Source organism: Mandrillus leucophaeus, unplaced genomic scaffold (genome assembly GCF_000951045.1).
Source record: "Mandrillus leucophaeus isolate KB7577 unplaced genomic scaffold, Mleu.le_1.0 Scaffold284, whole genome shotgun sequence".
Lineage (NCBI taxonomy): Eukaryota > Metazoa > Chordata > Mammalia > Primates > Cercopithecidae > Mandrillus > Mandrillus leucophaeus.
In genome coordinates, this window is record NW_012102965.1 from 700734 (window position 1) to 713464 (window position 12731).

Sequence of the window (12731 nt, forward strand, 5' to 3'; positions counted from 1 at the left end):
ACCAAATACCGCATGTTCTCACTCATAGGTGGGAATTGAACAATGAGATCACTTGGACACAGAAAGGGGATCATCACACACCAGGACCTATTGTGGGGAGGGGACGGGGGGAGGGATAGCATTAGGAGATATACCTAATGTAAATGATGAGTTAATGGGTGCAGCACACCAACATGGCACATGTATACATATGTAACAAACCTGCACATTGTGCACATGCACCCTAGAACTTAAAGTATAATAAAAAAAAAATCTGGGTAACTTGGCAAAAACAGAAGTTAGAAACACTAAACTGGAGGTAGTACATTTAGCTATGAAATCTTTTCTGGTTTCCTCTGACTAAATCTTTCCATCCTTTATTCAGTGAGAATCTATCCTAAATACCTGAAGAATTCTCAACATAGTAACGATGCTCTGTATATAGCGCAGAGAAATCTTGGAACGGGTAGAACTCCCACAAAGGAACAAAGTCTGAGATGCATTTGCAAGCCTCAGACATGAGATAGGAGCAATGTCAGGAGGAGTGATGAAAGATACCTTTGAAGACGTGAGGAAGGAAATGAATTAGTAGGCATGAATTCATACATAGAAAGGAAGTGCACTTGAGGGTAAAGGGATAGCAGAATTTAACTAGAGGCAAGTAACAATTTGTAAGTTGTGAGTAGTGAAGATACCAGCTTCACAAGAATAACTTATTAGGTGGTGAAGACAAAGATAAGTTGGAAAGACTTAAACAGTTGATCAAGAAATCAAGTAGTTTGAACTTAATAGAGTAGACTGTAAGATGAGAATTGACTAGGAAGTAAATTAGTCTGGTCCAAGGTGGTGTTTAAGGAAGGCAGAGAGGGAGTGGTAAGTGAGAGATGTTGAAAAGGAAGATTCTGTAGGCCACAGTGACTCAAAGAATGCAGGGGTAGAGGAAAGAGGTATAAAAATAACTAATTAAAGCAATGCTTTATGTAGAGTGCCCTATTTTATCCAAAATGATGATGTATCCTATTCTGTATTTTGATTCCCATGACTAAGAAAGAAAAAATTATCTTAGAACATCTTTTTATACGGGACAGCAGTTTTAAAGCTCCTGCTTCAACAAACTCATTCTACCTCACTTGCACTTTGAAATTCCATAAATGGCATTCAGGTTGTTTGAGACCAGACCTGTGGGACACCTAACTCATCACTCACACTCAATCTGACCAACAGGCCTAAAACTAACCTAAATATGGCCTGAAGTGAATGACCATTTAGGAAACAAAGTAAACTTTCCAGCAATATAGTAATGAAAATATATGCTTAGCTTTCAAAAGACATGTATCTTCTTATTTTTAATGCAGAAAAATTTTATAAAATTATAAGTATTTTCACAAGGATGATCTCATTTTCACAGTAGCTCTGCAAAAGAGGAAACGGAGGAGATATTTTTATTCTCATTTTATAAAAGAAGAAATTGAGAGATGGGGAGATCAAGTGTCTCTTCCAATTCTCCCTCTCAAGTAGGCCAACAGGTTAGGGCCAGAGCCAGTCTTCCTGATGACGTCCCTTTCTATGCTCTTAAACCCAATCTGTCTGAGGACTTGGCATGGCACTGTCAGATGACATATACCAGGTGTCTTATATTTTTATTTCACGACATGTAAATGACATTTATACAGCACAGTCTATAAATATTCTACCCAATGAATTCTATCTGAACAAGCAAATGTTTGCTGACATCCCCATCTACAAGAGTTTTGGCCATGACTTATTATCTAGACATCTATATATTTTTTTTAAAGTGGGCAGTTGAGTACTGTCAAGTTGTTATATAGTTTTGTCCTGTGATAACTGGTCACTCATCTTTTGCATTCAGAAATCTTCTATCTTCATAAAGATATTGTTGCAGGGTTCTTTCTCACTTGCCTGATGACTTGAAAAATTGCTGTGAGTGGAAAATACCCATAAATTGTAAAAGGCAGTCTAAGAAACACAAATAGTTCTCACTCTGTTTCTAAATAGCAAGATCACATTAAAACTCAAAAATAGATAACATTAATCACTATAATTCAAACAACTACTCTTTAGACCTGGCAGGTGAACCTTGAGAGCTTTCAACATGACCCTTAGTTCTCTTTTCCTATGAAATTCTGGCAGAGCAGAGGGAAGGAGAGAGCACGCTTGGGGACTAAGGAGTCTGTTAACAATGATTAAAGTTTGGGAGAGCATTAGAGGAAGTGGCATTTGTTCCCTTTCTCACTTTTACTTGGCCATTCAGAAACCCATCATTTCCACAATGATCTTTGACTGTAACTGTTGTGGGAATATCTTGGTAGGACTGTCCTGATTTTATGGAAGAACGTAACGAAGGACAAATAGTAATTACTGAAATAGCAATCATCTGTTGCATAATAATTTATAGCTTAGAAACCGTTTCACCTGTATGATCTCATTCGTTGTTTCCCATAGAACAATAAGCTGCTGTTACTATTGCTCATCATTACTTCTAAAGAATCGGAGTCACAGAGGATTGAAGCCAGTTTGGGAAAGTTATACAGCTAATAAGTGATGAAACTAGAACTCAGACCAAAGTCTTTCGACCTCATATCCCATGTGATCTCTACTATACCTTACAGCCTCCTAAACCTAAGGAGAATGTTGGATCAAGAATGAAAGTAGACATCAAAAATAGTCAATGAGTTTTTAAAAAAAAAAAAAACTCACTGAATAGGAAGATTGAGGAAACGAGGCATACCTAAGAGAAAATCCAAAAGGCCAATAAACATGAAAAGATGCTCACCCTCACTGGCAATCTGGGAAATGCAAATCAAAACTATGATCACATCCATTAGATTAGTAAAAATTAAGTATGAGAATACCAAGTACTATGTCAGATGTAAAGCAATGAAAAGTTCAACACACTACCGATGGGAGTGTCAATTGATATGACCTCTTTTGTCAGCTGTTTGCCATTATCTAACAAAGTTGAAGATGCACATGGTCTGTGCCAGCACAGGGTTCATGGCAGAGTTATTTTCAATAGCCACAAATTTATCATAACTCCAGCGTCCATTAACAAAAGAATGGATGAATGTTATTAAGTAGTAATATAGCCATCAATAAATACTATATTATGATGAAAACTAATGAACTAGAGGCACAAGTATCAAAATAAATATCACAAACATATTTTAAGAAAAGTTACAGAACATTAAAATATATACCGTTTACAAAAGGCTTAAAATATGTAAAAATACTTCCCAGGGATTATTATTTAGGGATTAGATACTATTTAGAGATATTATTTTTATGGACACCTAGATATGATATAAACTATAAAGTATATGTAAATAACAAACCTCAAGTAGGACAATGGTTACCTTGGAAAGGGCTGTAAAGGAAAGCAAGTTGGGGGAGAGGTGCTAGCCACGGGAGATTCAACTAAAACGAGCAATGTTCCAGTCATTAAGTTGGATGTTAGTATACAAGTATTTGTTGTTCTTTCAACCTTTTAAATGTGGAAAATAATATAACATTAAAACTAAAAGAAACAGGAGGAGAAAAAAACAATCTATCTGAATTAGACACTTCTCTGGGATACTGAGATGAACAGAATCAATTAAAAACGATGCCCAAAGCATCCCCAGCTGCCACAGGCTGATGAGGAATTATAAGAGCAGTGAGGGAATGTCCACTCCAATTCAGTTCTGAGCCATGGACCCACGTTCCAGCCTCCACACCAGTACCCTCCCTGATAGACATTATGGAAAAGTGAAGTTTCATCTGACCAATCACATAGGTTGTGACATTTTCTAGAGGCAGACCTAATCTGGATCCCTGAAAATGTCTGCTTGGCCTTTCTGTCAATTTGGGAAGAGGGACTGTTAATTAAGACAATGCTGTTAATTGTTTTATTCATTTTATGTTATACACCTACAAAAGACCAGAAAAGTAGTCAACTCTAAAAGTTCAACTCTGTTTTTCATTTTTGATGTTTGCAAGCTTGCTGGGCAAGGATGTCTTAGAATGAAATCCCTAGCCATTTGCACCTCCCATTCCAGAATTATTCTGATAAACTGATGTGTTCCGAGTTGTTTATTTGACAATCTGTGAAAACATGTCTTTTCATCCCTAATATACTCCTCAGCATAGTCAGGCACAATCTCAATTTGCAAGTTCAATTTTCAAGTATTATGGTTTGTGAAGATAAAAATAACAATCCATGATAAAATAGTTCTCCAAAAATAAAATTGTTATTCATACATAATTGAAAATTTTTTAAAACATTTATCTCAAACAGCCATGATTTTCTGCATTTTAAGCAGGAAAAAATATTTCTCTGAACATATTTTATAATGAATAATTTGCATTCAGGGCATTTCTAATCTAAAGTTAGCCTCTAACCAGTAGACCTCTGAAAATCTGTGATAGTTCACTGGGGAGAAAGGACAAGTGCCTTTATTGAAAATGATCCACAGAAATATTAGTTTATCTAAAATCAGAGGATGAACTATGGCAGCTTTCTGTTTGAAACCAAGGGTCTCAAATCTCTTCCATCCTATTTTAACAACAATCATATTAATAATAGTCTACGTTTATTGAGCACTGTGTGTCACACACTATGCCAAGTACTTTTCCTACATTATGTCATTTCATTCTCACAACTTTACAAACGAGGAACTGTGGCTCAAAGCAGGTAACTTGGTCAATATTGCGTATCTGTTAAATAGTTGAGCCAAGATGTCAACCCAGCTCCCCAATCCCAAAACCTGCACTCTTGACCTTTGCTTGCATATACATGGAAGCTTTGTAATTACCTGCTATAGATGGAAAAAAACAAATAAATGGGCAAATTTTTTCTCTTCCATAAAAGAGAAAAAAGGCAATTGACTTATTATACAAAAAAATGGTAGGGCTTTCTTTTTCATCTAAAACTCATGACCACTACTCCTCAATAGTTTGAAAATTATATTAACTGAATTACACCGAAGATGGAAAATAAGATGAAAAAGAAGCATAGAGAATGTGCTTCTTCAAGGTACAAATTCTTCTAACCTTTTCTCTCAGAGCCTTTCTTTCTGAATATGAAGTTGTTTCTGAACTTCAAGAATAACCAAGTAGCTTTTTTTCAGCATTTGATCATTATATTTGTTGGCAGTCCTGTTGTAACCTTGAGTCACCTACAGTGATTTTAAGTATATTCTAATTGATTTTCTCACTGCTTACTGAGAAACAGCACCTCTCACTAGTCTCATAAATAATTCCATTTCTCTATGTCGATGTTAATTGAACTTACCTCATGTTGTCAATCTCTTTTTTTCTTACAGGTGATGTCATTGTCTATATTAATGAAGTTTGTGTCCTTGGACACACTCATGCAGATGTTGTCAAACTTTTCCAGTCTGTTCCTATTGGTCAGAGTGTCAACCTGGTGTTGTGTCGCGGCTACCCTTTGCCCTTTGATCCTGAAGACCCTGCTAACAGCATGGTGCCACCCCTTGCAATAATGGAGAGGCCACCTCCAGTGATGGTCAATGGAAGACACAACTATGAAACATATTTGGAATACATTTCTCGGACCTCACAGTCAGTTCCAGATATAACAGATCGGCCGCCTCATTCTTTGCACTCCATTCCAGCTGATGGTCAGCTAGATGGCACATATCCACCGCCCGTCCATGATGACAATGTGTCTATGGCTTCATCTGGGGCCACCCAAGCTGAACTTATGACCTTAACCATTGTGAAAGGTGCCCAGGGCTTTGGCTTCACTATTGCCGACAGTCCTACAGGACAGCGAGTGAAACAAATACTTGACATTCAGGGATGCCCTGGCCTGTGTGAAGGTGACCTCATTGTTGAGATCAACCAGCAGAATGTACAGAACCTGAGCCATACAGAAGTAGTGGATATACTTAAGGACTGTCCCATTGGAAGCGAAACGTCTTTGATTATCCATCGAGGAGGTAAGACAAACACTGGCTCAGCAATAAAATATATGGGTAAAATAGTAGGATCCTTTAATAATATTGTTAAAATGGAGATTTCCTTGGAGTTGAATGAAATTATACTTTAAAAAATAAAGCTTAAAGAGTAAGAGAGAAAAATACGAATTAAAGGAAGCTGTGTTTTTGAATTCTGAGAATACGTCTTTTTCTATTTTGTATTAAACACAATAATAGTTCTTTCAGTCTTACAAACATATTGATAGAAAGTTGGAGGGTAAAGATCAAATCCCCAAGTATGAATGTATTCTGTTTCAAAAGTTCATTCATGTATCAGTCGTGGAGAACTCAAACTGGTTTCCCATTGATTTAATTAAGAAACCTGCTTTTCCGATGGAAGCAATACTTTGAATCGTGCTTAGGTTTCCAGGCTAGCAGGTGGAAGCTGGTTCAACCCCTCCCAAGCCCAAGCACAGTCTTGACAATACTCAGAAGGACCATGAACTGTGAGAGCTCTGAGAGCTGTGCTGCTGTCGAAAAATCTTTTCAAAGTTTGGAATGATGTTGTTCAGGGCACTTCTGCTACTGCAGGGACTGCTCTAGGAACAATTACCCATAGTACCTCCCATGATCTAAGAAGAAAGTTACAGAACAGGGTGAGGGCTGAAGTTCTGGGCTGAGTGTCGTGGGCAAAGTATGGAAATAGGAACAGGGCCAAGTGTGGTAGAAGCTCTGAGCCCTGAATGTTTCTTCCCCTCTACCTTCTCTGTGGGGAAGGGAATGGGGTAAAGCACAGGGCCCCTTCTCCACATCTCTTCTGCTTTGCTCTGGATGACCAGTGAACCTGGAGAGAAAAGGGAGGGAAGGGGCCATAGATAAAGAGAATACTATCTCGAAGAAAGAGTGTAAAGGAGAAGGATCAGGCTAAGCCCTGGTTTTCCTATTTGCCAATTTGTGGACTTAGGACACTGAAAGTCAATGAGCCTCAGCCGTGTCATCTGTTGCAATGGGATAATACTACTACCTAACCCAATGGCAGTGTTGTAGCCCAACATCTGCTCACTAAATGTCTGGCGAGTCTAAATTAATACCGAAGCTTCAGCATGGATGGGTCAAAAGGAACAGGACAATGAGGAACTCATGCATGAAGGACACACATGTGACCAACATGTGGTTGCCTATTCAAAGCACTCAAAACAGCCTGAAACTGTCAGTTTGAAAAGCAAGTGAAGGCACTCAAAACTGAAAGAAAGTAGCACCTTTTATGATTTATTTGGCCCTCTCTGCAGGTGTTTTTCCTTCAAGGAAGTATTACATTGTTGATTCCTTGTCTAGAAACGGACAGCAAACACCAGGCATTTGTGAGCTGCACTCTATAAAGTCTTAGGTTCCTGTACTAAAAGGGAAATTCATATGATAGCAAAATAATCTTAAATGTGACCTTCTCAAGGCATTGTTACAAAATAGCAGTTGAATTCTGATCATTAAATGTTGGCAGGGTATTTTAATTTCTTGCATTGCTTGAGATTAAACATTCCTAATTAAACAGTCATATCTTCATAGTGTCCAATTGAAAATCAAATATTTGGAACAAGTTCTTGAGATTAAAGGGTATCACAAAATCACTGTGCAGTATCTACTGTGTGATTCATAGAAACAAATTTGGACACATTTTTTATATACAGCTTCTTCTAAAAGCATGACATAGCAGAAAAAAAGGTACTTTGAAATCCCTAATTTACATTATGGTAATTTGTCCTTTTCTGAAAACATGTATTGTATGCCTGCTATCAGCTAGGCTACCCTATTCTCACTTTTCCTTTACCCCCCATTTACTCCACAAGTAATCAAAGTGGTCTTTGCATTTGGGTTGTGTTTGGGGATGAGGGACTTGCTTTTTGTTTTTTGCCTAGCATAGCAAAATGCAGTATGCTGTGATGCTTAAAGTACTTCTAGCCGAAAACCTCTTGAGTTTACCCTGATTCCCACAATTTGCACTCATCTCTCTGAAATTAATAGGAACTAGCACCACGCTTAGGTGGCGAAATTCACTTTATCTTATTATGGGCTACTCAGAAGTGCCTATGACCTCATTGAGATAAGCAGACTCAAGAGCTGAGTTGCAGGCCTGGGTCCTTATATCAGGACTATGGGTGGTCGGCTGTTTTTAATTATTTACTAGAGTTTTTAGTTTATAAAGTAATAATGTACATGGTTTCACTTTTTTAAAGCAAATAATGTCAACAAGTATAAAATGAAAGTAATTTTCTGTCCTATCCCAGACTTTCAGTCCTTTCTCCCTGGGGCAAATATATTGTATGTATAGTCACAGAAAGTTTATGGTCTGCTAGCACATGTGTGAATATATATAGTAAGTTTAATGTAGATGGGATACATGTGTGTTACTTTAAAATGCCTTGGTTATTTGGTATTTGTTTTACATACACCATGTGGTATAATTTACATACCACAACACTCACCAGTGTAAGTGTATGCTCAGTAAGTTGCTAAAATGATATAGTTGTGCAACAATCATCATAATCCTTAGAACATCCATCATCCAGAGTTCCCCCAAACCCCAGGTAACCACTAATATGCTTTCTGAATAGTTTTGTCTTTCTATAAGTTTTCATAAATGGAATCATACAGTATGTAATATTTTACTTAGCTTAATGCTGGTGAGAGTTCCCTGTGTCGGTGCAGGTTTAAGTGGTTTCTTTTATGGCTGCTTAGTATTCCACTGTACAGATCCACTCCATTTTCATGTCCATTCATTAGTGTATGGACATTTGAGTTGTTTTCGGGTTTTGACGTTTATGAATCATGTTATGAACATTTGAATACACGTGTTTGTGTGTGCTTATGTTTTCATTTTCTTGGGTAGATACCTAGGAGTGGTATTGCTCAACTGTAAGAAGAATATATATTTAAATTGTTAAGAAATAGAACATTTTTTCAAAACAGCTGTTGTACAAATATCCAATTTCTGCCCGTTGTTGCCCACATTTGATATAATCAGTCTTTTTTATTATTGTTATTCTAATGAGCATGTAGTGACATCTTTATGTGGTTTTAATTTACATTTCTCTAATCCTTTTACATGTTTGCCATGTTTTCATGTGTTTATTAGCATTCATATATCTTCGGTAGCATGTCTATTCAAATAATTTGCCTATATTGTGCTGTCCTTTTAAGTTTTATTAAGTTATAAAAGTTCTTCCTTTATAAGCCATGTGATTTGCAGGTATTTTCTGTCTATGGCTTGTCTTTTCATTTTCTTAGTGGTGCATTTGAGGCACACAAGTGTTCCTGTTAAAATCCAATTTATCAATTTTTTTTTCTTTTTTTTTGAGACGGAGTCTTGCTCTGTTGCCCAGGCTGGAGTGCAGTGGTGTGGTCTTGGCTCACTGCAAGGTCTGCCTCCTGAGTTCAAGTGACTCTTCTGCCTCAGCCTCGTGAGTAGCTGGAATTACAGGTGCATGCCACCATGCCTGGCTACTTTTTTGTATTTTTGGTAGAGACAGGGTTTCACCATGTTGGCCGGGATGGTCTCAATATCCTGACCCACCTCGTGATCCACCTGCCTTGGCCTCTTAAAGCGCTGGGATTACAGGCGTGAGCCACCGTGCCTGGCCCAAGTGTTTTTTTTCTTGTATGGATCCTTCTTTTGGTGTTATATCTAAGAAATCTCCTGACCCAAGATTTCTTGTGTTTTCTTCTAAAAATTGTAAACCTTTAGCTCATTTATTTAGGTCTATAAACAATTTTAAGATAATTTTTGTGTGTACTGTCAATTAAGGGCCTAACTTCATTTTTTTTTTTCTTTTTTTGCTTATGTATATCCAACAATCACTCTAGCACCATTTGTTGAAAAAGCTATTTTTCATTGAATTCCCTTGACACTTTGGTCAAAAATGAATTAGCATAAACGTGGAGGTTTATTTCTAGATGCCCTATTCCATTCCATTGATCTGTTTGTCTATTCTTGTGCTAATACCATGCTCTCTATGTTACTTTAGCTTTCCATTAAGTCTTGAAAACAGAGGTGTTAGTCCTCCAACTTTTTCTCCTTTTTCAGAATAATTTGGCTACTCTAGGTCCTTGGCATTTCCATAGACATTCTGGTATTGGACTGTTTTTTCATTTTTGTTTTTGTTTTTGTTTTTTAAGAGACAGGGTCTCACTCTGTTGTCTAAGCTACAGTACAGTGGTGCAATCATAGCTCACTGCTGCCTCAAAATCCTGGGCTCAAGTGATCCTTCACCTCAGCCTTTCCAGTAGGTAGGACTACAGGCACATGCCACTGTACCTGGCTTTTTAAATGTTCTTTTAGTGATGAAGTCTCACTGTGTTTCCCAGGGGTGTCTAGAACTCCTGGGCTCAAGCAATCCTCCTGCCTCTACCTCCCAAAGAGCTGGGATTACAGGAATGAGTCACTGTGCCTGGCCTAGGATTGCCTTTTTAATTATTTGGCCTGCTGAGATTTGGGTGTTACATTGAATCTATAGAACTATATGTGGAAAATTGCCAACACTGAACCTTTTAATTCATAGGTAGTGTATCTCTTCACTTATTTGGATCTTTAATTTCTCTCAGCAATAGTTTGTAGTTTTCAATGTACAGATCTTGTACTTTTGTTCATTTTATTTCCAGCTATTTTATTCTTGTTGATGTTATTGTCAATGGAATTGTTTTATGTCTTTTCAGGTTGTTTATTGCTAATATATAGAAATGCATTTGTTTTTCATTTTTGATTTTGTACACTGCAATTTTATTAAACTGACTTTTTAAGTCTGGAGGTTTTTTTGTAGACTCCATATTTTCTATGTAGTTATTATACCATCTGGTAATAAAGACAGTTTCACTTCTTCCTTTCCAATTTGTATGCCTTTGACTTCTTTTCCTTGCATTATTACACTTGCTTGAACTTCCCAGAATGATATTGAGTACAAGAGAGGTGAGCAGACATCCTTACCTTGTCACCAATTTTAGAAAGAAAATGTTAGTCTTGCATCATTACATCTGATTTTAGGGCAGGATTTTTATATGCCCTTCATCAGGTAGAGAAAGTTGTCTTCAATCTTGGTTTGCTGGAAATTTAAATAATCAATGGGTCTTGGTTTTTATCGAATATTTTTGCTGCAGTTATTGGGATGATCCTGCAGTTTTTGTCCTTTTTTAATATGGTATATTATATAACATGATATTTAGATATTGAACTAATTTAACATTCCTGGAATAACAACCCTACTTGATCATGGTATATAACTTTGTGTATGTTGCTGAATTTCGTTTGCTCATATTTTGTTAAGGATTTTTTTAACCTGTTTCAGGGAAGATTTTTCTGTTTTCTTTTCATATGATGTATTTCTCTGGCTTTGGTGTCAGGATAATAGCGGCTTCATAAAATGAGTAGGAAAGTGTTCCCTCTCCCTCTATTTTCTGAAAGAGTTTGTGTAGGGTTGATATTGTTTCTTCCTTAAAAGTCTGATAGAATTCACCAGTGAAGTCATCTGGTCTGAGCTTTTATTTGTAGGAAGATTTTTATTGTTAATTCCACTTCTTTTCCTGATTTAATGTTTTCTTCTTAAATCAGTTTTGGTAATTTATGTACTTCTAGAAATTTTTACAATTCATCTAAGTTGTTGAATTAGCATAAAGTTTTTAATAAAATTTTATGTAATTCCTTTTTAAGAACCAACTTTTGAAATTGCTGATTTTCTGTTTTCCATTTGAACATTTTCCACTCTGGTAGTTATAGTTTTTTCTCTCCAACTTACTTCTTGTTTGATTTATTTTTCCTTTTCTGTCTTCTTGAGGCAGAAGCTTAGAGGATTAATGATTCCATTTCTTTCTGACAAAATCACTTACAGCTATAAATTTCACTCCAACTACTTCTTTAGCTAAATTCCATAAATTTTACTATGTTGTGTTTTCCTTTTTCACTCAGTCCAAGTTATTTTATTTCCCTTGTAATTTCTTTTTTGACCTATAGGTTACTTAGAAAAGTGTTGATTCTTCCAACGTTTGGAATTCCCAAATCTTTTTCTATTGTTGATTTCTAATAATTTCATTGTTAAAGAGAACATGTTTTGTATTATTTTCGTCCTGTTAAGTATATTACAGTTGTATATGCCCTAGTGCCTTACTTTAATATTCTTTTGGAGGGTTTTATATATTAGTTCAGAAATACATCTTGTTTTTAAAACATAATCAGATTCCCACTAATGCTAATGGATATTGTTGTTGCTTTCAGGTTTTTTTCTATTAGAAAAATGATGTATCTTTTTAATCTATTTTTAATTGACACTTAATAATTGTACATATTTATGGGGTATATGATGTTTCAACACATGTATATGCTGTATAATCATCAAATCAGGGTAAGTAAATCCATCATCTCAAACATTTCTTTCTTTGTGGTGAAAACATTCAAAATCCTCTATCTACTTTGAAATATACATTATTGGTAACTATAGTCAACCTAATGTGCAATAGAACACAGGAACTATTTTCTCCTAACAGTAACTTTCTGTCCTTTGCACAACCTCCCCCAACCCCTCCTTCCCACTACCCTCCTCAGCCACTGCTATCCACTATTCTATTCTCTACTTTTATGAGATGAACTTTTTTATATTCTGTATATAAGTGAGATCATTCAGTATTTGTCTTTCTGGACCTGGCATACTTAATGTAATGTCCTCCAGGTTTATTCATGTTGTTGCAAATGACAGGATTTCATTCTCTTTTATGGCTGAGTAGTATTTCATTGTGTAGATTTGCCACATTTTATTTAACTATTCATCCATTGAT

General features: G+C 36.3%; 1 protein-coding gene across 1 annotated transcript in view; it reads left to right on the plus strand.

The window, feature by feature from the left end:
- MAGI2 (membrane associated guanylate kinase, WW and PDZ domain containing 2) overlaps nucleotides 1-12731 on the plus strand; it is a 765625-nt gene that overhangs the window by 546156 nt on the left and 206738 nt on the right. The window contains exon 9 of the mRNA XM_011985485.1: nucleotides 5301-5939. Within this exon, the coding sequence (XP_011840875.1) occupies nucleotides 5301-5939 (639 nt within the window). The remainder of the gene's footprint in view (nucleotides 1-5300; nucleotides 5940-12731) is intronic.